This window comes from Xenopus laevis, chromosome 3S (genome assembly GCF_017654675.1).
Source record: "Xenopus laevis strain J_2021 chromosome 3S, Xenopus_laevis_v10.1, whole genome shotgun sequence".
In the NCBI taxonomy this organism is placed as follows: Eukaryota; Metazoa; Chordata; class Amphibia; order Anura; family Pipidae; genus Xenopus; species Xenopus laevis.
The window spans coordinates 22939658-22966708 of record NC_054376.1 but is presented as its reverse complement, the minus strand read 5'-3'; the positions used below and the strand labels follow the sequence as shown (position 1 = coordinate 22966708).

The following is a 27051-nucleotide window of genomic DNA, read 5'->3' as shown; positions in this document are numbered from 1 at the left end:
GTAAAGTGTATGAAGGCACATTTTAGGAAGAGCAGAGTTACATCTGAGTCATTAAAAATTAGAACCTGCATTGTGGCATCAATCATGGTTCTTAACAACTATATATTTGAGAAAGGTGATGAATTTAATTTGTGTATATGAAGGACAGTAACTGCAGTAACTGCATGGAGCCAAAAGAGAAGGATTGGCCTTTGACCTTTAATAAAACGCCTTCTTCATTTTTGTACATGAAAGTGCTGCAGCATATTTTTTGATTTACTACCCAAAGCAAGGGTCTAAGCTGCCGGAGCACCCATCCAACAGGTAAGGCATCATGCTCTCCTAATCGAGTTGTGGCACAGGAGAAATGGTGACTCAAACAAGCAGAATTGTTGTCCTAAATATTTATGGGTTTTTTTGTCACGGTTTTAGAAAAGGTATTTAAAGGCATGGTTCCGCTTTGAGTTAATTTTTAATATGTTATAGAATGGTTAATTGTAAGCAACTTTTCAATTGGACTTTTATTTTTTGTCTTCAACTTTCAAACGGGGGTCACTGACCCCATCTAAAAAATGGCCTGTAAGGCTACAAATGTATTGTTATTGCTTATTACTCATCTTTTCTATTCAGGCCTCTCCTATCTATTTATATTCCAGTCTCTTATTCAAATCAATGCCTGGTTGCTAGGGTAATTTGAAAACTGGAGAGCTGCTGAATAAAAAGATAAATAACTAAAAGACCACAAAAAATGAAAACCCAATTGCAAATTGTCTCAGAATATCACTCTCTGCATCATACTAAACGGTAACTCAAAGGTGAACAACTTCTTTAAGCACATGAAATTCAGCATTACCCTTCATAACAAAACAGCAGCAGAAGAACTTCAAGTGGCTTGACGTAAAACAAATTGGAGTAAATTCACTGAGGATGTTAGAATACAGGGACTGTTATGATTAAGATGAAATTTGAAATTAGAGGCAAAGAAGTGGTAATTGAATAAGGGTGTACATTTATCTCATGGGAAAATTACACTGTCCATTCACTTGTGTAGGATTTTATGTAATATCCTTTGATAAATGTGCCCTTGGAGATTCGTAAAGTGAAAAAAAGCAATATAATAAGGATTAATCACAGATACAACATAAAAATGCAAAAGACATATAGAACTTTTCTTATCTGGCCTATCATGTACGACATTAGATCCTCAGTTTTTAGCCTTGATGTCAGGAGACATATTTTGCACCTGGATATACAGGTATGGCATCCGTTATCCAGAAAGCTCAGAATTAAGGAATGGCCGTCTCCCATAGTCTCCATTTTATCCAAATAATCCAATTTTTAAAAAAAAAGATTTCCTTTTTCTCTGTAATAATAAAACAGTACCTTGTACTTGATCCAAATTAAGATGTAATTAATCCTTATTGGAGGAAAAACTAGCCTATTGGATTTATTTAATGCTTAACCGATTTTCTAGTAGACTTAAGGTATGAAGATCCAAATTACGGAAAGATCAGTTATCCAGAAGACCCTAGGTCCCGAGCATTCTGGATAACAGATCCCATACCTGTACCAGAAGATAAGTAAGCACCTTCTTTATGGGGAGTGTACACCTAGCACAATTTCTGGTGCTGAGCCAGAATATGACCTCCTCCTGCTCTTTGAAACGTAGGGACCACATTGCCACTGCAGATATATGGTGGACACATCAATTGTGGACAGAACTTTGTCTAAAGTAGAAAAGTAACATTCAAATTATGATTTTGCATAAACAGCATTTTAATGTTTTTTTAATATTAACAGATGTCCTTTGGGTTAGGGATGATGCCATGAAATTTGGGAGAAACATTGGTTCAACCTAAACATTAGTACGTAGGTTATTTTATCTACTCCTTCAACTGAGCTTCAACTTTTCTGTACAATTCATAAGATGGTACTGACTATTATCATTCATTAGTAACTCATTTCATGTCCCAGGGCCTTATAGATTTCTTTGTATGGCTAAGAATAATTATCATTTGCCTTGCATATAGTATATTACTGTGTATTGGACAATCTGTCCATTGCATGGAAACTACTTATTGACTTGTTTTTTCTCACTGTGCTTGCAGTTGAACTGTCTAACCCTTATTACTAGTGATGCTCAACCAGTGGCTCGTAAGCAACATATTGCTCACCAACTCCTTGGATGTTGCACCCAGTGGGCTCAAAGCAGGGGCTTATTCCTGGTTTGGATGCAAGTTTTGGTTGCATAAATCTAGATATACTGCAAACAGAGCATCTTATAGGCTGCCAGTTCACATAGGGGTTGCAAAATAGCAAATCACAGCCCATATCTTGCACCCACAGGGACTTTTTCATGCTTGTGTTGCTCCTCAACTCTTTTTACATTAAAATGTGGCTCACTGGTAAAAAAAAAAGTTGGGGAGCCCTGCCTTAAGACTGTAACTTCTAGCTATAGGGTTTATATCATCTAAGGGGGACCCGCCATTTCAGGGAGATGATCATTTCCAAAGATATTGTTCTAAAACCAATGACATCCCTGTAGCAAATATCAGATTGTGACACTATTGTGTAGCAGCCAAGTAGGAAGAACGAGCCAGAAATCTTTTCCATCTGTGGTGGCACCGAAGGTGTGGGAATATTTCATCAATATACACACACATATATATTCATAGGGAGGTTGCAGAAGTTCCCTAAAAAAATCAGCTTGATAATGGTTCAATATGTAGGCACAGATGTTGATCAACTGGCAGTTAGGCAGGTTAAAAAAAGTAAAAAGGTTGAACTTGATGGACGTGTGTCTTTTTTCAACCTAACTTACTATGTTTCTATATAACTATGGAACTACAACTGCCGATGGGGTGCAGGAAGTTAGTTAGTAGTAGTAGTAAAACATCACCTACTCCACACCTCTAGATTTGCAGGGGAGTACAAGGCAACCCCCCCCCTTCCAATACAACTTGCTTTACACTGCAGTTTGTATTTCTTTTCCCAGTAGACAGGCAGCAGCAGGGAGTCACACACAGCTTATTAATGCCTTATTGATTTTTTTAGGCTTGCAGTCCGACTGGAGGCGGAGGGGCTGCAAATGCTCCCACTTCTCCTTCCCCTCTGCAAATGCTATCCTCCTCCGCTGGAGACGACCACTCGGGCTTCCCCTGGCTGGATCACTGCGGGGGCTATGTGGAAAATACCAGAGAAATGGAGAGAGGAGAAGGAAGGCAGAGCTACTGAATGTCACATTACACAGGAAGTGATGGCCAATGTGAAATAACCCTTGAGGTGCCAAATGTTGCAGAGAATGCTCTCTACTTGCTCACACAGGGAGTGCAAGTGCAACCTCAATCACAGTGCAACTGAAAAAGGAAGAATAGGGTACCCTTTACTAAATTACACTGATATGGTATTGTTCATTATGTGAAATTACTACCTCATAATCTAATATGGGTGTGCAGGTGGCCATCTAAGTTCATAGTGCCTGATCCTGACCTGAGCACTGCACAATACAACTGCTTCCAGACAGCTATAGTTTCTCCTATTCAAGGTTATTCCTCAATTTCCTAAAATGACTTGCTTGCATGATAGTGCTCCTGCTTGGGTGCTTTTCTCACATGTACCACTGCTTGGGCCATTAGCAATGCATTTTTTTCAATTCATTGTGAGCTATATAATGTTGAAACCTTCTGTATGCTTCATTTAACCTGCTTTTTGGAAGGGTAAAGAAATCTATGGGGTCAGAATCCATTGTCTCTTACTGTATTTAAAGGAATAGTAAGAAAAAAAATTCTTTAGTAAAGAAAAAAATGAAAGTGCTCTGCAACTGATGTGCTTCAGAAACTCTACTATAGTTCGTATAAACAAGCTGCTGTGTAGCAATGGCGGAAATTGAAAAAAGGCTATATGGCACAGGTTAAAGGAAAACTATACCCCCCAAACAATGTAGGTCTCTATTAAAAGATACTGAGTAAAGCAGCTCATGTGTAAAACCCTGCTTCATGTAAATGAACCATTATCATAATAATACACTTTTTTAGTAGTATGTGCCATTGGGTAATCATAAATAGAAAATTGCCATTTTAAAAAATAAGGGCCGCCCCCTGAGATCGTAAGATTCACTGTGTACACATACAAATCACATGTAAGGTCACATGAGCCAATTAACAGACAGAGTTCTGCCTTTTGCTTCCTCACTTCTTCCTGTTACAGTTAGTGTTGTAGTATTTCTGGTCAGGTGATCTCTGAGGCAGCACAGATAGAGTCACGAAATGGTGGTTCAAGGCAAGAGATATAAAAGGGCAATATTTATGTAAATATATATTCCAGTTTGGTAAGATTCTTTAATATGTCATTCAATTTGATATAAACTTTCTGTTGCTTAAGTATTCATTTTGGGGGTATAGTTTTCCTTTAAATAGTGGATAACAGATAACACCGTTATGCTCTACAGATCTTAAAAGCTATCCTAAACCGTTTCTCCTTTGAATGGCTGCCCCCATTGCTACACAGCAGCTTATTTTTATATAAACAATAGTGGTGTTTTAACAGTGCCAGGGCAACATTGCATTATATATTTATTACTTTAAAACACTTACATTTTATCCACTATTAACCTGTGCCATATACTGTAGCCTTTATTCAGTTTCCCCCATTGCTACACAGCAGTTTATATGAACTATAGTAGTGTTTCTGAAGCAAACACATCAGTGCAGAGCAACAGTACATTATATTTTCATTACTTTAAATCACTTTAATTTTTTGGCATTACTGTTCCTTTAATGTTATGGGCAGGAAGTTTAAGTAATGAATTTGTGACTGTGAGTCAGATATACCAAACCGTACACTAGAATAAATGTAACAATAAGCAAGATGCAGCATTGGTTCCAGGAAGGCAGGGCCGAGAAAACTCAGTGCTACACTATCAGCCAGAAATAGATTAGGATGAAGTATTCTAAAAGAAAGGAAAGAGGAAGGGGAGGGTAAAAGTGACGTTACAGGGAGGGTGAGACAGAAGGGAAAGTACAACGTTGGAGTGAGGGGGAGAGTGACAGCTAATGGAAACTTCAGAGAGAAGAAGTGAAATTAATAGCATGATGAACACAAAAGTAAAATGAAGTAAGAGAAACAGTGGCTCAGGATAGAGACACATTGCAGGAGCCTCGGAAAAAGGAATGGGTGGAATAGGACAGGGTGGGGAGCTCAGGTACAGGAAAGTTAATAGATCTAAAGAGAATTATTTTCCTGCTCCATGGACAAAATAGCAAGGGGACAAATGAGGTGAAATGTGACAGACAGATATACTGAAATAAGGAATAAAAGTAGAGAAAAGAGGAAATAAAGGAAACACTATCATCACAAAGTTTCCATTTTGTAAATATTCTATTTATAATCATTTATAACTCTATATGTCACTTTATTTAAAGCTATATATACTGTATGGCCAACAGTATTCAAACACCTGTCTGACCATCATCTCATTCCCAAACCAAGAGGATTGACATGAATTTGGTCCTTCCTAACAGCTTTTGCTCTTCCAAAGATTTCCAGTAGATATTGGAACATTATTGGTGAAAATTACTTCCATTCAGCCACAAGAGCATTATTGAGGTTGGGCCCTGATGTTGTAACTGATCCCACAGGTGGTGATTTGGGTTGAGGTCGGGCTCTGCTCCCATCGTAGCAAACCCATTCTGTATGGAGCTGCTTTCTAGAGGCATTTTAAAACTCTTCAGTGAGTGCTCCATCTGAGGATATGTTATTTTATCCAAATAATCCAATTTTTTTAAAATCATTTTTTTTCTGTAATAATAAAACAGTACCTTGTATATGATCCAAACTAAGATATAATTAATTGGTAACAGAACCAAGCTATTGGGTTTATTTAATATTTACATGATTTTGTAGTAGATTTAAGGTATGAAGATCCAAATTACGGAAATATCTGTAATCCAGAAAGTCCCTTGAGCATTCTGGATAACAGGACCTATACCTGTATTTCCTCTGCAACCCTATTTAAAGGGGTTGTTCCACCTTTAAATCAACTTTTAGAATGATGTAGAAAGTGATAGTTTGAGGCAATTTGCTATTGTTATTCATTATTTGTGGTTTTCAAGATATTTGGATTTTAATTCCGCAAGTTCAGCAGCTGTCTGGTTGCTAGGCTCCAAAATACCATAGCAACCAGGCACTGTGAAAGCCTGAATAGTTGGATAATAAAAAGTCACAATTAATGTGTAGTTTACGGAACATTTGTTTTTTTAGATTGGGTCAGTGACCCCCATTTGAAAGCTGGAAACAGCAGTAGCAGAGGGCAAATAATTCAAAACCCATATTAAAAAAATGAAGGCCAATTAAAATGCTGCTTAGAATAAGCATTTTTATAACATACTAAAAGTTAACTTAAAGGTGAAGCACCCCTTTAATCTTATTAAAGTAATAAATATACTCAATACCAAAAACTCTTCCTATACAGTACCTACAATGGAATCATTTTATTGTATTTCTGAACAAATTGTGGCATTGCTCCTGTTGCAGATATGCAAAAAAAATTCCATTACCCACCATGTTTATCTAAATACACCCATAATTAAATTCAATGGGCTCCCTGAGTCAATAGGCCAAGCTGTCTTGTTTTACACTAAAGGTAGGCCGTGGGAGGTTGTGGTCAGACAGGCTTAAAGACTGCAAATTAGGACTGCACTGAATCCAGAATTTGGTCTGGGATTCAGCGACTAAAATGATGGATACCAAAAGTGTAATTAGACACCAAGAAAAAGGGACGGCACTCCGGTACAAGGAATATACTTAAGCATGCCTATGATTAAGGGAGTGATTCCCGAAACGCGTAGGGCGTTGGATCCTTACATGAGCTTGGAATAAAAGTATATTCCTTGTACCGGAGTGCCATCCCTTTTTCTTGGTGTCTATTTGGATTTCAGCAGTGGGGATGCTGCGGACAGAGCACCCGATTGGAGCAGCAAATAGGGAGAGTGAACCTGGAGCGGTCCCTCTTTGTTGAGCTAAGATACCAAAAGTGTGTTCACGGATGATGCATTGGAGTCAGATTTGGTGACATATGAAAATGAATGTTAAATCTTTGTTGAGCTTTGAAGAATTCAGTAATTGAATTTAAAATGATTTGATGCATCCTTGTTGCAAACAAAGCCATGTGAGTAATTCTGCATCTGATAACTTGACGTTAATGAACGGAAACTGGTTGTAGTCCAGTTTTATTAAATTGCTGATGTTGTGGCCAATGTTTCTTGACAAATTTGATGTTTTTCACTTTAGTTAATATGCTCTTTGGTATTGCTCTTTGCTAATCCACAATGCAAATCATAACAGGAGCTTAGAAGTTGTTCCTTGTTGACCTGCAAGTGAAAATGTTAAAGGGGTGCTTCACCTTAAAGTAAACTTTTAATATGTAATAGAATGGCCAATTCTAAGCAACTTTTCAACTGGTTTTCATTATTTATTTATTAGTATTTTTTAATTATTTGCCTTCCTCTTCTGACTCTCCAGCTTTCACATGGGGGTCACTAACCCCCTCTATAAAACAGTTGCTCTGTACTACAAATGTATTGTTGCTTTTTATCACTCCTCTTTCTATCCAGGCCTCTCCTATTTATATTCCAGCCTCTTATTCAAATCAATGTATGGCTGCTAGGGTAATTTGCACCCTAGCAACCAGATTGCTGACACTGCAACTGGAAAGCTGCAACTTAAAAACCACAAATAATAAATAAAGAAAAACAATTGCAAATTGTCTTAGACTATCACTCTCTGCATCAGACTAAAAATTGCCACAAAGGTGAACAACCGCTTTACGACACTTTCTGCCAAAAGTTGTATCTCTTTATATGGCTTCCTTCTATTTCTGTTGGAGATTAATAGGGTCAAATGAGCTCAGTGCCTGAGTTAATGCAATCCATACATCAGGGAGCGGACATGGGGAAACGCGCCTATTTATCAGTTATTAACCAATAAGATGTTTACATTTAAAGGATGACCATTAAATGCTTCCTGCTGATTGGTTGCTATCAAATAGAGTGCACCAGGCCCCCCTGCAAAAAAACTCAGATCCCCATCCTCCCGCCCTGCCTCCGCTCTGCCCCACTTCCCGCCTCCGCCCCCTCCCAACCCTGACTTGTGTCCCCCTTCTTTACCACAGGTAAGAGAGCTGCCGTGGAGGATTGAGTTTTTATAAGCTATAAGGGAAGCAGACCCCACAGTCTGGGCCCTGCCGTTCTCCCGGGACCCCCTGCGACTGTGAGGTCTGCTTCCTCTATAGTTACGCCACTGGTTTCTATGATTTATTACTCCTGGGCAAACTTAGTGCCTTTTATTACATAACCCCATAATACTTGTTCACATGTTTACTTCCACTACATTACATTTATTGATTATACTGACTATACACATGCCTCCCCACTTCCCAGCCAATAACTGGTGTCCCTTGATAAACCCTGGACTCCCACATTGTTTTGCAATAAGTCTGTTGTAGTTGATCAGGGTTCAGTGCTAGAAGCATGGAGGAGAGGTGAGTTACAGAGTTTTGTGAGCAACACACAAAGATGGTATTGCAACAGCTGGCTATACAGGTACAAATCGTTTTTATGTTTGTGGAGCCAGTCTCGAGTGATGACTTTGTATCATGGATATCAGTCGGGTCCCAGATCAGAGGTTTCATTTGTCAAACCACCATGCTGGCCAGTGCATAGTTCTCTGTGGCTCTTTTATACTTCCTGCTGTTCTGATTGGTAAGGGTAGCAAAACGAATTACCTAATTTCTCCTAGGTCTCTCCTGGTAATAGTTGCCCGGTGCTGGCTGGAGGGGTCGGCGCCTCTCCCAGAAATATCTGCAAAGAAGATTAGCCAAACAACACAGGCTGGTGTAGCGGGGATCTCCCCTGCACGTTTATTTCGTCAAGTGATGTAACGTTTCGGGGGCGTGCCCCTTCATCAGATGTCTGATGAAGGGGCACGCCCCCGAAACGTTACATCACTTGACTAAATAAACGTGCAGGGGAGATCCCCGCTACACCAGCCTGTGTTGTTTGGCTAATCTTCTTTGCTGATTGGTAAGGGTGCCAGCCCAAAACAGAACTGTTGAGCAAAGAAGAGTACAGTTAACCATTATAGACCACCTTTCCACCACAAAAGCAATCTTTTGTCAGTTTCATAAAAATAAAATAAAAAATTTCTACCATATTAGAGGGAGAATTCTCTACAGTACAAATGTAGATCCAACTGTTTCTACCGGTACAATGAAAAGCCACAGTAGCACCCTGCATCTCAGGCTAATGCAAGCTGAGCTATTAATGGCGTAAAATAATCATTAAGCTTCATCAGCTCACTCTGGCATGTTGCCACCTTGCATGGCGAGCTTCCAGAGAGATAGCAGTGAAAACAAGAAGAATAATTATTTAAATTCTATGTATACATGCATGAAACTCAAAAGCAGTATAAAGAAAACTCATTCATTAGCTGCTCATTCTTGTAATCCCTTTCCGACCCGCTCTTGCTAGTCCCATCTATCTCCTTTCCAACCCCACATTTAAAAAAACGGGACCAATGGAACCATAAAGAAGACACTGTGCTAAGGGTTTTCGTAAGGAATGTTTGGCCCCCATATGCCCACATGACCATGTCCTGATCCACCCCATTCTGCCCTAGCCACCTACACCTGGCTTCTTTGATGGTAGTATGGGCTTCAGCTGGGCCACTGACAAAAGTCCGAACTGTGCCACTGGTTGCATACCATAAGTAGTTATAAAAGCACCTTTATTTTCTTTGGACACCAAACCAGCAGCAAGCCCCTACAAGTTGTAAATATGCCAGGGTGGTAAACTCTCTAGAAACTGTGCTTCTTTTTTAATGCTAGTGCCCCAGTCTGATGCACAGCTATGATTTATAGATTCTTTAGAAACCAGGAGGGAAGAGTGAACAGAGTAAATTTAGCCAAAAAGAAAAAGTTAAGCTGGCCTTACATAGACCAATAACAGCAGATGACCCGGCCCCTCCAGCTATGTACAATCAATATGAAAATCAGGCAGGATTAAAAATGCTGTTGGACGAGTACCATATTGGAAACATTGATGTGGTCCTCTCCAGATGTGTATCCGTGTATGCCCCATTATGATCCAATCATTGACCCAAGGCCAAATGCGGTGGGTGATGTTGGTGACCATGTAAATATTCTTTCAATTTGTGACTTTGTCATATGAATAGCTCTAAAAAAATAAAATCCCATTTAACTTTCATGAATGAAAAACAAATCTATCTCCAATATCCTTTAATTAAAAAATGTGTATCGTTTTTATAATAAACCTGACTAATTGCAGTGAAATTCTGCCTTAATTTACTTGCTCTGGCTACTGCAGATAGGAAACTTCAGACAGTCCCTAACTGCTCTGCAAGGAAACTATCATAACGGAGCCCCCCCACATTACTTCCCAGAACTTGAGCAGCTTTGTTTGTTTCCCTATAAAGCAGCTGACTGTGTAGAGATTTATATCCGCAGACCCAGTGCATTCTCCATATTCTGTTTATTAATTAGTCTTGCTGTATCGGCTTCAATGGCAGATATTATTTGACTTGTGCTGTTTTGATAATTTATGACAATCCCTAAGCTTAACCTCCCAACAGAAGCCCAGACCACACTGAGCATGTGCGTAGTCTTGGCCTTGCAAAGATTGTATACAAAGTTACAAGATGACAGCCCCCTGTGGCCAGCTTTGAAAACATAAATCATTTGTTTAATTACGCTTCTGGTGCAGTAAGTTCAAATTTATATTTAGTATACAAAATACAGCATTTCTAGCAGTATTCTGTGTTAGACTTTAGTTTCCCTTTAAGATGCAGCCAGCTTTAGCTGCCCCATAATAAAGACTATTAGGTTTAGAGACTCTGACCTTGTATTTGGACACCTAAATGGTCCTTTGATTCACCCAGGCAGCTATGTCTCTTTTCCTAGGTCCCTTTGTAGTTTGCCCAATAGGTGGCAGTGTTTTTTAAAGGGAGAGCACACATGCTCAGGGCCCTCTTCCTGGATTTAACCTTGTGAGGAGGTGGGTACAGGAGTTTTCTGGACAGTAACAGGCCCAAGTTAGGGAAAGTTTATTTAGTGGTATAAGTTAAGCGTCATAGTCGCTCTAGGAGCCAAAGAAAGATAGAGGCAGGGTAATTTAGCGAGCAGCTTTCTAGCTCAAACAAGGAGAGTAGTTGGGGTTAGCACCCTTGCAGGGATCAAGCCGTCAGTGAGACATATCATCTGCCATTGTCCAATAAAGAAGTTATTTGTTTGAACCAATCACCCTGGACTGCTGTTACTTACTTACTTTTTTTTATTAAACCGTTCATAGCTGTTGTAAACTCATTTAAAGATTTAAGCTGTCAATTAAATATTGCATGCCCTTCCTCTATGCCTTAGGCCAGGGGTCCCCAACCTTTTTTACTCGTGAGCCACATTTAAATGTAAAAAGACTTGGAGAGCAACACAAGCACGAAAAAGTGGGAGTGCCAAAAAAGGGCTGTGATTGGCTGTTTGGTAGCCTCTATATGGACTGGAAACCTACAGGAGACTCTGTTTGGCAGTACACATGGTTTTTATACAACCAAAATTTGCCTCCAATTCCGGAATTCAAAAATAAGCACCTGCTTTGAGGCCACTGGGAGCAACATCCAAGGGGTTGGTGAGCAACATGTTGCTCGCGAGCTACTGGTTGGGGATCACTGCCTTAGGCATTGAGGTGGGGCAAGCAAATACTTTCACTTTCAATTCAGCACTTCCTAGATGTCACTGCTCTACCCACATTCCTCCGTTCTCTTAACCATTTCATTGTGTAGCCAGTGCATGGGGATAGACATCAGGTCCTCCATTCTGGGGCACAAACAAGATTCTGAGATGATGCAAGGCTTGCATCCACAAAATGGCTCCTGCCTGCTTGCTATAATTATGAGTTCCCAGAAGAATAAAGGAAACTAGATTCAAATAATTTATACAGTGTAATTAAAGTTAATTTTGCTTGACTAACATGATAAAATATGATTTGGAATAATTTTTATGTGACTTTAAGAAGTCACATAACATTTAAGTTCTATATTTCATAATCATATAGAAAAAGAATAACTGAACCTAAAGAGAAAGTGTTTTATTCCACACAGGGAATCAGTAGTAAAAAACATCCTGGGTTCCCCAAGTGGTGGGAAGTAGTTAAGGTAAGCTGTGACCACTTTATATCAATAGCAAGCAGTTCTCAGCACAAACCAGGTTTAAAATATTAACTGAATCAATGACAGATATCAGTTGACTATATGGCATAGAAATAAACCTGGAAACGGGCCAACAATGGTGCTAATACAAACCCCTCTGTTTCATTTTTCTGCCAACTTCAACACTGGGGGGGGGGGGGGGCTATCTAAAAACGCATTCAGAAAAGACAGTCACTTATATTTACCGGCTGCTGTAATGGAGTGGCAGTATAAAAATCAGAGTTGTAATTTGTCACCATCTTCTGGCTGCTCAGAAGGCAAGCACAGCATTCAATAATGTATTCTATCAGTATTAATATAGAGCTACTTGTATATGCCAAGCTGTACCTCCCAATGATATTAGACATGGTAGTAATAAGAGAAAGGTAACAATTGTTGCAATTTACAATGGTTGATTGCCTCAATAGTGGCAAGGCTGAATCCATTGGTATGCCAGTGCCCTAAGAGGTAGTCTTTTATTGGGTGGTGTGAACAGGAGGCAGACAGGAATATGTAAAGAAATAAATGAAGAGATGTAGTGAGGTGCAGAGCAATTAAAGCATTGGAAAAAGTGATGCATGGGTTCAAGATTTTTTTTACCTTAACCCAACCTGAGACCGACCCAGGCCACTGTGCTGTGCCAATTTATATACAAACCCCTACTCATCTAAGAATTCGCTGAATAGCCTAGAGGTAGGGGAGGGGCTGGAATCAAATATGGCCCACCATTCACCACCAATCCACTCCTAGGGCAATAGGTTAGCCCAGACCTGCCCAAACTTCATATCATTACTTGGAAAGTCATGTGTAATATTCACCATTTAAGCAAACTGATGCTTAACCCAACTATCCAAAAGTATAATGAGTGTGTATGGACACATGGAGTGTGTTAGAGTACCATTAAAGGACCGGTAACATCAAAAAATTAAACTGTTTTAAAGTAATAAAAATATAATACAGTGTTGCCCTGCACTAGTAAAACTGCTGTGTTTGCTTCAGAAACATCACTATTGTTTATATAAATAAGCTGCTGTGTAGCCATGGGGGCAGCCATTCAAAGGAGAAAAGGCTCAAGTTACACGGCAGATAGCAGATAAGCTCTGTAGAACATAATGCTATCTGTTATCCATTATTTATCCTGTGCCATATAGCCTTTTTTTGAATTTCTACTCAGCAGCTTGTTTATATGAACTATAGTAGTATTTCTGAAGCAAACACGTCAGTTTTACCAGTATAGGGCAACACTACATGATATTTTCATTACTTTAAAACACTTTCAGTTTTTGGTGTTACTGTTCCTTTAATGAAAACCAGCACCCAGCCTTGCATTTATTTTAGCTCAGGCGAACTTGTGGTCATGCTGTATAGAGGGCAGACACAATAATATCCAAAGATTCTTCTTCTACTGCACCTGTGACTCCATGCTTGCAACAAAAGGCTAAGACAGTGTGTGTTGCCAAATGCAACACTGATGCTTTAAATAGGTGGTTCACCTTTAAGTTAACTTTTAGTATGTAATAGAATGGCTAATTCTAAGCAACTTTTCAATTGGTCTCCATTATTTATTTTTTATAGTCTTTGAATCATTTGCCTTTATCGCCTGACTTTTTCCAGCTTTCAATGGGGGTCACTGACCCCGTCTAAAAAACAAATGCTCTGTAAGGCTACAAATGTATTGGTATTGCTACTTTTTATTTCTCATCTTTCTATTCAGGCCTCTCCTATTCATATTCCAGTCTCTTATTCAAATCAGTGCATGGTTGCTAGGGTAATTTATACCCTAGCAACCAGCTGGATGAGATTGCAAACTGGAGAGCTGCTGAATAAAAATCTAAATAACTCAAAAACCACACATTATAAATCATGAAAACCAATTGCAAATTATCTCAGAATATCCCTCTCTGCAACATACTGGGGAATAGCCCCTTTAAGCTGAAACCAATTGTGCAAAAGTCAGGTGTGCAACACATGCATAGATACCTATTGCCCTCTTGTGGTTATTCAGGAATATGGGCTGGAATTCTTGTATCTGATCAGCAACACAAAAGAGGCTATTTATTAAAGTACGAATGCCAAAAAATGTGAGTTTTTTTTTACTATAAAATCGAATTTTTAGTGAAGACAAAAAAAACTTAACATTTTTCGTGATTTATTATACCGTGAGGATGGAAAAAGTCAGAATCCGAGGTTATATATATGTCAATGTGAGAAGTCCAGAAGATTCAAAGATTTTGTAGTTTTCAGGCAAAAATCCGAAAAATCTTATTTTTTTCGGACAGAAAATCTGAAGAATTTATACAGTTCGAATTTTTGGACAATTTTCACTAGTTTTTTCCCGAATTGGAATTTTTAGGGAAAATGTATTGATAAATAAGGGAAAAAAACCCTTGTGGATTTGGTCGGAGTAGTTTTCAGAAAATAATGAGATAATAAATGATAAATGGGCCGCCCTCATACATTAATTGCTGTCATATGGACACTCAGGAAATGGATCAGAAATAAAGCATTATGCATGAACAGATTTATTATAATGTATAATAATTATAATATTGTATATTATTCTTATGTCAAATGATCAGATCAGCCCAATTTGACCCAGCACATAGGTGGCCTGGACCACCAAAGCTGTAAAGCACTGCAGAACATATTGGTGCTATATAAAGAACAATAATTTGTTTATTACCAGCAGGGGTAAGAGCTAGTTTATTAATTTTTAGTTTGCTGTAGACAGTTCTATTCTGCTATATTTGTAGCCTCGCACAATAATACATTTTTTGAATGCAGGGGTCAGTGACACCCCCCATTTGAAAGCTAAACGTACAAAGAACTTGGACAAGAGTTTTAAAGACGACTTTCACTGTAAAATGGTATGGACTTTTTTTCAATGAATAGAAATATATTACAAGAATATGATTCCCTATTATTTGGATGATTTATTTCACATGGGGAGTTGGCATGACATCAGAGGCTCCCATCCTAAAATATTCAATGATTCTTGCAGTTTCCTTGACATTGATGAAGCCACTGTAAATTGTGCATCTGCCATTAAAAGGGCACATCATTTGGGTTGCATAGTTGCATTGCATCTCTACCCAGTGCATGGATATCGCAAGCGAAGAGCAAGGGTCGAGTCATATTTTTGTAATACTAAATACCATTTTGTGACATACAGTTTTTTAGTAATAAGACAGTCAGTAGAAGGGAAAGAGAATGGATTCAAGTGCAAGAACATGTTTAGAAGGGAAGTGCCTCAGTCCCTACATGCCGTCATGCTAATGTGTGTTAATTAACAGCAGATGAGGTACAACAGCACCCGGACTGGGAATGCTGTAATGTCAAAGCAAGATTTTTGGCACCACAAGATGAACAACCATCTGTATAAGAAATACATCTTCTGTCATTCTTCTTAACAAACTGCATTTGTTCTAAGGAAGCTTGTGGCACTGTGCCCAAGATAAGTGACTGGCACAGGAACTTGGCTGCATGTTATTTTGGCATGTGCTATCTGTCTATTGCAACCGCACAGCCATCTTTATAGGGGTCATTTATGAGCTCCAAGGCAGTGTGCATTTTTTATACTTTGTACACTGCCTTCTTACCCTGCACCCATGTATAGAGACTTGCAGCTGCCCTGAAAAATATAGCACTGGCTACATTCATTGGTGCAATATTCATATAATATGATATAATACAATAGGGGGGGATGAAGGCACCCCAACTACCACTCCTCAATTTGCGTGTCATTCAGGCACACCAGTTAGTGGCAGAAGAAGCAGGCTGCAATCCTGAGCCGTGTCCTTAGGGGTCATTTATGAAGTTCAGTTGCGGTTGCCCTAAGTTGGCTGCATTTATACTATTCATTTAAGGGATTGTTCACCTTTAACTGTTAGTATGATGCAGAGAGCGATATTCTGAGACAATTTGCAATTGGTTTTCATTTTTTATTATTTGTGGTTTTTGCGTTATTTAGCTTTTTATTCTTTAATTCTCCACTTTGCAATCTCAGCAATCTGGTTGCTAAGGTATCAATAACCCTAGCAACCATGCACTGATTTAAATAACAGAGAATATGAGAGGACCTGAATAGAAAAATGAGTAATATAAAGTAGAAATAATAGTAAATTTGCAGCCTTACAGAGCATTTTTTTTTTTAGATATTGTCAATGACCCCATTTGAAAACTGGAAAGAGTCAGAAGAAGGCAATTAACTCAAAAACTATATATATATAAAAAAAAAAAAACAGCGTGCCTATTGACGCAGGCAAACCAGGCAAGTGACAGAAGTGGGACCATCTAAAAGTATAAAGTGTGTCGATTTTATCTTGAACTGCAAGTTTGGTGCATCGAACACAATTGGGTCAGGAGCATCACACTTTCAAGAACATAACTTATAATTAACCAAAAGTGCACTTTGCACACACCGCATAACTCCCAACTGTCCCGTTTTTAGAGGGACAGTCCCTCTTTTGACAGCTCAACACGCAGTGCCTCATTTGTACTGGAAAGTCACGTTTTTCTCTGCACTGAACAGCCAGAAAAAACTTAATTGGCTTTTGGCAGAGAGCCCAGAACAGCCTCAGCTGCATATAAGATACTTTTGTAACAATTTCTAGATAAGCAAATAAATAATTGTAACAATATAAGATAACAGGTCTCTTGGGAAGACTCACAGCTTAAAGGGTTTACTTATATATATTATATAAGTTGCCTATATTACTTATAATTGCCAACAAAATTAGGGTTTTTTCATTTATCCTTTAAATGGCAAATTAAGGCACAGCAAAATAAGCATTCATTTTATTAGTATTAAACTATAAAGGTTGCATCCCAGGCTTCCTATGTCCTATGTGTTTTTAAATTTAGTACCTACTTCCCCTAGACCAGAAGTTTACTATAAAATCCGAATATTAAGCGAAAAAAAAAAAACTTGAATTTTTCATTATTTATTATACCCAGAGGATGGAAAAAATTTGAAAATCCAACATCTCAGACCTGCCGAGGTTGTATATAAGTCAATGGGAGAAGTCCCGAAGATGTCCTGATCTGCGCTGGGTTTCATGCAAAAATCCGAAAATTTTGTGGTTTTCAGGCAAAAAATCCAATAAATCTCAGTTTTCGGGCATAAAATCCAAAAAAAAATGTACGATTTGAATTTTCGTATGTTTTTCAAGTTTTTTTCCACACTCAAATTTTTCGGAAAAATGTATTAATAAATAAGGGAAAATATGTCTAGCCCCATGTCAGATTTCAAAATTGAATATAAAAAAATCTGTTTGCACTTTTGAGAAATGGATTTCTTAATAGTGCTGGAGCAGCACTATTAACTGATTCATTTTGAAAGAAATGTTTTTTCCCATGACGGTATCCCTTTAACAAAAGTCTTATCTTTTAAGTCTCACCCAAACCCCATAGTCCTTCTTGTCCTGCTACTGCCGATCATGAAAGCCACAAGAAGTTCCTGTGAAGTCTGAGGAATGTGAATGATGTAATGAAAATATTATAGAAGTAGTAAAAGATCAGGGAAATCCCATTATGTCACAGAGTTTTTAAAGACTTCTCAAAGTATCAGGTATTAAAATAGATGAGAATTGGCATTTGAGTGAACAGTACTGAGAAACACTGCTAAGGCACTACCAAAAAATCTACTTAAAACTTCAATAACCAACAATGCTAAATTTAAGCCACAGTCAAAATTATTTGGTAGAAGATAAAAAATAAAAGTACTTTCCATGGCCTAAGTATAGTTACCGGTTGGGCTTTGGAGTATCTGACTAAAGGATGATTCCACTCTTTGGAGAGGCTCAGAGAAAAGTCAAAGCAGTTGGGGATATAAATGCAGGACACAATACCAATATCTGGATATATGATATCTAAATCTTTACTGAAAGACAAAAGGAGGACAAAAAACACAACATAAATAAAATTGTGAGAAAAAATGTTAAGGGAAGTATGGCGGCAGGGCAGGAAAGAATGCAAACATCAGCGCTCTAAAAATAAATAATAATACAGATATGAGATCCGTTATCCAGAAAACTCAAAATTATGGAAAGGCCACCTCTCATAGACATTATAACAAAATAATCCACATTTTTAAAAATGATTTCCTTTTCCTTTAATATTTACATGATTTTCTAGTAGACTTAAGGTATGAAGATCCAAATTACAGAAAGATCTTATATCCAATAAACCCCAGGTCCCGAGCATTCTGGATAACAGGTCCCATACCTATAATAATAAGAATAATAATAACATGGCAGAAATAAAATCCTGTTAAATGATGGCTCATTATTTCTGGATTAATTTTTGACAAATGTCTCACCTGCAGAATTTTTCATCCTCAATATTGTAGAGTTTCCTCATGGAACAGTCTTCAGCCTGAATTGTACAGAAATGGGCAGTCAGTGATAGGATACATAAGAGTGGGAACCACATCCTGGTCATCTCCATCTACAGCAAGGGAAAGAGAATCACCCAAAAATAAATTGTATTTATTTGAATTGTGAGAAAGGTACATGTAAAAAAAACATTTTATTTGAAGCAGAAACATTATGTGGCCTCAAGTAAATGGACACCTGCCATGTTCAGCATCTCATGCCAAAACCAAGGAATTAATAGGAAGTTGGTCCTCCCTTTGCTGCTAAAACAGCCTTTGCCCCTACACTTCTAGAAAGGTTTTTCACTAAATGTTAGAACATTGTTAGTGGGATATGCTTCTATTGTCAATATGGGCATTATCATGTGGAACTGTTGCCACAAAGTAAGAAGCTTAACATTTCATTAGGGGCTAAAGCTGGCCATAGATGCAAAGATACAGTCGTACGAAACAAAAACTTTTGTACAAAAATTCGTTAGTATACATGGAAAAAAAACACCAAGTTCGGACAAGTCGCCATGTCTTTTACCAGCAGGGTCCTTTTATAGACCAGCGCTGACCTTCCCCGCGATGACATCACAAAAGGGGTGGGCGAGCAGGCGTGCAATTATAAAAGTTCAACCTGGAAGTCGGAAGCCAGCATTTGTAAGGTCGTGGGCGGGGGAGAGCAGTCAGAAGAGCTCAACCCCCACCCACCTGTGACCTGGAAAGGGTCAGCGCGAACCCACCCATTTTTTTAAAATAATTTAAAAAAAACCACTGTGTCCATTTTTGCTTATCAACAACTGTGGTTACAGCCGTAAACAAGCCCTTGTGTCTCTTGTGAGATGCAGGGGTCATTTATAGGTTTGCCACTTTGCTGATGGCTAAACCCGAACATGGGGGGCGGGGCAGATAAAATTGGGGGTGGGGCAGTGATGTAGGAACAGACATGATGACATCAGAGGTGGGCACAATGATGATGGTGGAGTTATGTCTCCAGGGCAAGGTTATTGCATCACTTAGATGCAACCAATGTTTTAAAGTGTTGATGCCCAGTTCAAAACCACACCAGTGGCAACCCTATCTCTCGCTATATTCTGCTTGATAATTAAGCCCAATCCTTTAATTACAGGTATGAAATCTACTATACAGAAATCAGTTATCCAGAAAGCTCTGAAATACAGAACTGCTAATTTAGAAAAAAAGTTCTTATTTTTGATTGATTTGCTTTTTGTATCTGTAATAAGAAATGAACTGCACTTGATAGTAAGCCATGTTGATGTGAGCATCTTTGTATTTAAATTAATTTCATGTACAGTATTGGCCAGATTATTAACCGAACAGAAAGTTGAGACCCAAACAGGCCTTACAAAAACCGAACAGTTCGGGACAAAACCGAACAGGTGGCAACCCTAGTAATTTATTGAGGTGGTACAGCTCAATAAATGACCCCCTGTACCCGACATGGTGCTAAACAATTGCCAGGATGCTGGCACAGCATTGCCAGATACTAGTTCTAACAATACATGTAATGCAACATTTTTGAAAGATATAATTTTTGCTGTAAATAATTTTCACTTGCCCACAAATATTTTAGATAAAATTTAATTTGTACAAAGGCAGAAAAGAGGCTTCAATGCTATTCGCAATGGTTGTGTGGTTTTATTTTAATAATAATAATTTGGGAAAAGTCAACCTTTCTTCTGTCACCAACCAACAACTCCATGAGCATTCAATAAACACGAAGAAGGGTAATGGGCAGAAACTCAGCAGTGTTACAGTCCATACATTTCTAGAATTGTTTTTTTTATTATTTTGGAGCTCTCCATCAAACCCTACTGGTCCAGTGCAAAAAAAATTCAACCATGCTACTGCATGTTTTAACGGTATAGTTTCAGTTTGAATGAAGTAATGTGGATCATCATTACTAGAAAGTCATGGAAACATTAAATAAACCCAATTAGCTGGCTTTGGCTTCAATAAGAATGAATTAATAATTATATCTTAGTTTGGATTAAGTACAAGGTACTGTTTTATTATTACAGAGAAAAAGGAAATAAGTTTTAAAAATGTGGATTATTTGGATAAAATTGAGTCTATGGGAAACGGGTATTCTGTAATTTGGAGCTTTCTTGGGTTTTTTATATAACAGATCTCATACCTGAATGATTTACACTGTGGGGCAGATTTATCAAGGGTCGAATTTCGAGTTTATGAGAGTTTCTAAAAACTCCCATAAACTCAAAATTTGGGAACAAAAATGACTAAAACGTTGTTTTTTTTAAAAAACTGGTGAATAGGATCAAGCTACAAATTCGAATTTGAATTAAAAAAAAATTATATATATATATTTTTAAAAACGGGTGAATAGGATCGAGCTGCAAATCTGAATTTGATTCAAGGCTTTTCACCCACAAAATTTTTTTTTTTCCAAAAGTCCACCAAATGACTCCAAATTGATTGAAGGATGTCCCCCATAGGCTAAAACACCAATTCGGCAGGTTTTAGATGGTGAATAGTCGAATTTGAATTCTTCAAATTCGAATCGAATTTGGACTATTCCTTAGTCGAAGTACACAAAAATAACTAGAAATTTGAATTTTTTAAATTTGAAAATTCACCTCGACCTTTGATAAATCTGCCCGTGTGTGTACTTTGTGAATTTGCAAGTTTTGTGTGTGTGAATTTTAATATTTAGATTTCTGTTTAGCACCTCTCCAGTTTGGAATTTTAGCAGCTGGCTGGTTGCTGGGGTCCAATTTATGTTAGCAACCAGGCAGTGGTTTGAATGAGAAAATGTAGATGAAAAGGAGAGGCACCAAGTAGGAATATAAATAATGAATGACAATATTAGCAAATAAAAAAACCTATTAAAAAATTTAGATCTACTGAAAATCTGCTAGGAAAAGGACACTCAATAACATATTAACAGTTATCTTTTAAAAATACTGGCATTAAACAACAAGTCAATAGACTAGAGATGAAAGCCTCACATCTATTCTCAACGGACAGTCCAACTGAATCTGATCTTCACTACTGACAGCCCGATTGCAATAAGAACACTGTACTGAACTGCACACATCCTTCTGGAGTGGGACTGAGATTTTTCAAGGGGAAATGTTTACGTCTCCCCGTGGTAATTAATTAAAATGAGGATCACTAAGGCCGCCTGACTTCCACTCTTTAGCCAACAGAGAAAACCTCATCCATGGCGAGGGATGTTGCCATCAACCACATGACTAAAATGGTGCCCAGCAAGAAATTGTGGCAACACCCTTTAATTGCCATGTTCATTTTACAAAATATGGCAAGTTCTGAAAGTTTGAACACATTTCTGTGTTTTTTATGTGTTATTACAGTTTTGCTAATGAAGGTGAAATTGCCCTTTAAGCTGCAAGTCACAGTTTCACGAAGAGACCTGCTTATCCTAAATTGTTACAATTATGTCTTTGCTCATCTTAAATTGTAACAAAAGTATCTAAGTGCACCAGCCACGTATTCTGGGCTCTCTGCCAAAAGTCAATTAAGTTTTAGAAACGTTGTATCTTTTTCTGGCTGTTCAGTGCAGGAGAAAGTCACGACATTTCAGTAACAATCAGGGACTGCGGGTTGAGCTGTCAAAATCGGGACTGTCCCGCGAAAAATGGGACATTAGGGAGGGAGGTAAACATGAACGCAAATTTTCAGATTGAAAGTGGTAGAATTTCAGGACCCTGTGGTCCAGGTCCCTCCTGCAACGGTAGTGTCTGCTTTCTCTAGTTACACATCTGCATTTTTTTTACTTTTTTCACCTTTATAAAGCATTCATGAAAAATGTTTTGTTTTTCTTTGAACTCACACCCCCATTCCCCTTGTAAACAGGGTAATTTGTATAAAGTTAATAAAAAAAAATTTTAAACAGAAAATGCTGCATTTTAACGCACTTGATGCACTTCACCAGTAGCATAACTAGATGTTACTTGGCCCCACAGCAAATTAATTTTAGGGCCCCCAGTATATCTAGATTTTGTGCTGTTTTACCAGTATATATTGAAATTTCTCATTAATTAGGGCCTCATGTGGCCCCCTATAACTCATGCGCTCCCTTTGCAGCCGCAGGGTCTGCTTCTTCTGTAGTTACACTCCTGCACATCACAATATATTACAATAGAGAGATACAGGTCGCTCTCACTTTATCATAACTTCTCTTTCTGCATTTCTGCTCTAATGCCTAGTTTCACTTGCAGTCTATCAGAGCAACACTACTGTTTCACATTTATGGCGGAGCCTCTCAGTAAAGAGTCCTCATATTTCCCTGACAGTGCAGGCTTTCAGGATCAGAAACCTTTCCAAGTGACACAGTATTCTATTGCCTGACATGTGCTCAGCAAAGCGAAGTGTAAACAAGCAGAGTAGCAAATTGTTTGTTTATACAGTATGGCAGCATGACTTACTGTATCCATATCTAATTTCCCCTCCAGCTCAATCCAGGTCCTGGTAATACCTTAGTAATACCTAGGCCCTCTCTTAGTGAGCTGTCCTACAGTAAAAATATTAACACAATATTAGCGATGAGCGAATCTGTCCCAATCCGCTGTGCTGAAAAATTAGCGGAACTGCAAAAAAATTGCAGGAATGGAGAAATTTCTTATGGGTGTTTTTTTCACTGTGAGTTTTCCATGGGGGATTTTACGCTGCGAATTTTCGCCCCAGTTTCGTGAAAAAATTCTCACCGCCACGAATCCATGGCTGGCGAATAAATTTGCTCATCACTACAAAACATTAAATTCTGCTTAACAAACAGATAAAAAAGGTACAAATAGGAAAAACAAACAAAGTCCTTTAAAAAACTTTTTCTTGCCGATACTGGCTTAGTTTTATGCGCGACGGGTTGCCATAGCAACTGCTCAAGTTCTAGCTTGTTCCAACTTTCTGTCGCTATTAGCCTTTTTTGTATGCTTCGGGTAGTGAGACACATCTTGAGAACGTAACCTTCCAGGGAACTTTTGGTTTGTATGACGACCACGGGAGATAAGTAGATAAGGGAAACACGTAGCCAGGAAGAGTATGCCTCTGAGGAAGCCAGCTGATTGGCGAAACACGTCAGGCAGGAAGTGACGTCACGCAGGGAACACAGGTTTACACATGCCGGCAGGGCCCCTTTACAGAAAAATACCCCTATATGTGATTGTTTCTTCATACTAAATGTGAGTGCAAATTTGTTTTTTAAATCTTTTATATTGTTTAATTAATGTTGTTACACTATCCTGGATTTATATCTTCCTATGGGGATATGAGAGACTGAAAAGAGACGGAGGGAGATTTGCTACATACTACGAGCCATATACTAGACCTATAGTTTGTAAGTAGGCATTTCAGCCAAACGGTGGTAGAAAGCTACTGGAGGAATTTTGCATGTCACCAATAAGAGTGGAAGTTTAAAGGGGAAATACACCTCAGAAAAAAAACTTTGACACTAGGTGGCGGTGTGATACTAAGACATACTACACCAGGCCTGGACTGGGAGTCAAAATAGGCCCTGCCATTCCAAGTACACAGAGGCCCAAACAGCCACCTATCAGCCCCCTAGATGGTAACTTTCTATGGAACCATACAGCAGTCCCTCTGGCATTTGCCAGAACCCACAGATTGCCAGTCCGGGCCTGTACTACACTATTTTTTGTTTCTGTTTCTTATTCTGTTGCCTTAGGCGCTGATCTATATATACAATTTTTTGATTAAATCCTGCTTGACTCAAGTGCCTTAAAGGGGTTGTTCACCTTTAAATACTTTTTTTTCACTTCAGTTGGTTTCAGATAGTTCAACAGAAATACAGATTTTTCCCAATTATTTTCTATTTGTGACTGTTTTTCTAATATTGTATAATATAAGTATAAACTCATTTTTCACCTTCTAAAGCAGCTCTGGGAGGGGGGTCGGTGACTCTTTAACTGTTCAAAATTGATACATTTAGTTGATACATTTGTTGTCTTTGTCCCTGCAGAGCAGAATCCCTGAGTTTCATTAAGGGTCTGGCCACACGAGCAGATTCGGGGAGATTAGTCGCCAGGCGACAAACTTCCTCTTCTTTGCGGCGACTAATCTCCCCAATCTGCCTTCCACTGGCTAAAGTGAAAATCGCCTGGGGGCAGGCACGCGGAGAGCTTTGTTTTCCGAAGTTTCCTTGTAAGGCAATTATGGGCAACTTCGGAAAACGAAGCTCTCCGTGTGCCTGCCCCCAGGCGATTTTTATTTTAGTTGGCGGAAGGCAGATCGGGGAGATTAGTCGCCGCGAAGAAGAGGAGATTTGTTGCCTGGCGACTAATCTCCCCGAATCTGCCTGTGATCCATTTGTGGGCGATAATAATGATACCAAACATGAGGTCCCTCCCCTTAAAAATAACATCATACACTTAGAGGGTTATTTACTAAACTTCCAGTCGGCTTTTTGGGGCAAAACTCAAATTTTTCCGGTTTTTTTTAAACTTGAATTTTTCAAGATTTATTATGCAACAAAAAGCCGAATCGGCAATGACCACATTTCAGACCTGCTGAGGTTGTATATAAGTCAATGGTCCCTATCCTATTTGAAGTTTCTGTGGTCTGCGCTGGAATATGCCCGAAAATCAGACCCTTTCTCGCTTTTCAGGCAAGATTTCATCAGTTCAGGTTTAAACTCGATAAAGTCGAATGAAAAGCCGAATAGTACGATTTTTTCAGAGCTTTTTCCTCGAATCGTTCTTTTTTCAGGCTTTTTTTTGGGATTTTTGCCAGAATAAAATAAAGAGCGATTCGGGGGGGGGGGGAAAAACTAGAGTTTTAACCCAAACTGATTAAATCAAGCTTTTTTAAATAATAAATAAGGTAGTGGATAATAGTGGAAAATAGCGGAAAATAGTGGATTTTAGTTTGGTCGACTTTTCTTTTTTTACATTTTTTTTAGAAAAATACGTATTTTGATAAATAACCCCCTTAGAGCTGCCATTGAGAACTGCCCAAGTATTATCTCCCTCCTGTCACCATCATTTTTTTCTCTCCACCCTGGCGGCAGCAGCTGCCGCTGCAACAGCAACAAGAGTCCTGACCCCCTATTCCAGTCACATTGCCAGATACTTCTAACCACATCAGGCAACAAGCAAAATGTTTGCAACTGGCAAAAGCTCTCATACATTATGTACAGTTTCCAAAACCCCCTGTCTAAATGCAGACACATTTAACCCTCCACATACTCTGGATACATTACCGCATAGCAAGTAATACAGCCTGCAGCAAGCACAAGCCCACATGCATATCGTCTGCACATGCCAACTGACAGCAGCACTTACTGACAGAGGGACACTGAGCTGCGCAGCTGTCAATCAACAAATAATTTTCTTTTGCACTACCCCCTCCCTCCCAAATAAGTCCATAATAATTCCCAGGGAACAGGGTAAATGCCTTAAAGGAAAGGCAAGCCCAAAAGTTAAAAAAACAGACCCCCCCCCCTACCCTACATAGACCCTCCTCCCTTCAGCCTAGTTGCTACCCTGGCAAATGCCCCTAATTCTTTACTTACCCCTCTGTGCAGGTTCTGTCCAGCGGAGATCACAGATGCCATTTTCTTCTCTTAGGTAATCTTCTGAATGAGATCGACATGAGTGGGGCATGCGCAGTTGGAGCAGTTTTCTGTTTCGCGACAACCGCGCATGCGTCGAAACTCACTAAAATTGCAGAAGCGTCGGTCTCATTCCGAAGATTACCGAAGCAGCTGAAAATGGTGCCCGTGAACTCAGATGCCTGAATCTGCACCAAGGGGTAAGTAAAAAGTTAGGGGGTAACACTTAGGCTGGGGGGAGGGGGTCTATGTAGGGTATGGGAGTACGGATTTTTATCTTTTGGGTTTGCTTCTCCTTTAAATCCATGCCTAAGTCCCTATAAATAGTGGGACTCCTCAGTAGCTAGGCAACACAAAGGCTATACGGAGACTATAATGTCTTAACCCACCCCATTCATTTTCCGCCCATCACAGGTTGTTTCCAACACTCATTGAGCGCAACCCCAGCTCTCACCTTGCGATCACACCCTCACTGATCTGCGCCACGCACACACCTGTTTATTTTGGCACAGGCTCCGCCCTTACACGTGGTATACTTCTGACTGACCGCCTCGAGCAGCCGCTTTCTCCTCTGATTGGCCTTGCCGGCTGTCACTCTTGTTTCTGAGGGCGGCAGAGTATTTCAATATACAGAACGAGCGCTTGGAGTAGTAAGGGTGAACTTAAAGTCAGTTCACTGATAGGAGACAATCATTGTCAGGTGGCTGTTTCTTCTTTCCCTTACACAGTTCTTTGTAAGATTGTTTGTCACAGGAGTTTAAGTCCCAGAAAAGCTGCACGGGGATTGGATAGGCTGGAGGGGAAGTTCAAACTTCGCTCATCCAATCCCTGTGCAGATTTCTGTCACTGAGACAACAAGCAGTAGTACAGAGAGCTGTGCAGGGCAGAGAAGAAG

General features: G+C 39.0%; 1 protein-coding gene across 2 annotated transcripts in view; it reads right to left on the bottom strand.

Moving 5' to 3' along the window:
• The window catches only part of pebp4.S (phosphatidylethanolamine binding protein 4 S homeolog), a 55229-nt gene extending 28328 nt beyond the window's left edge, over positions 1-26901 (bottom strand). Inside the window, exons 1-3 of one of the 2 annotated variants that reach the window (XM_018255036.2) lie at positions 26611-26901; positions 18548-18675; positions 17977-18109 (exon numbers count right to left, since the gene is read on the bottom strand). In XM_018255036.2, coding sequence (XP_018110525.1) covers positions 17977-18109; positions 18548-18675 — 261 coding nt within the window. In that variant the 5' untranslated portion in view covers positions 26611-26901. The remainder of the gene's footprint in view (positions 1-17976; positions 18110-18547; positions 18676-26610) is intronic. The other variant, XM_041588091.1, reaches the window with a different exon arrangement.
• Positions 26902-27051: the final 150 nt, after the last annotated feature.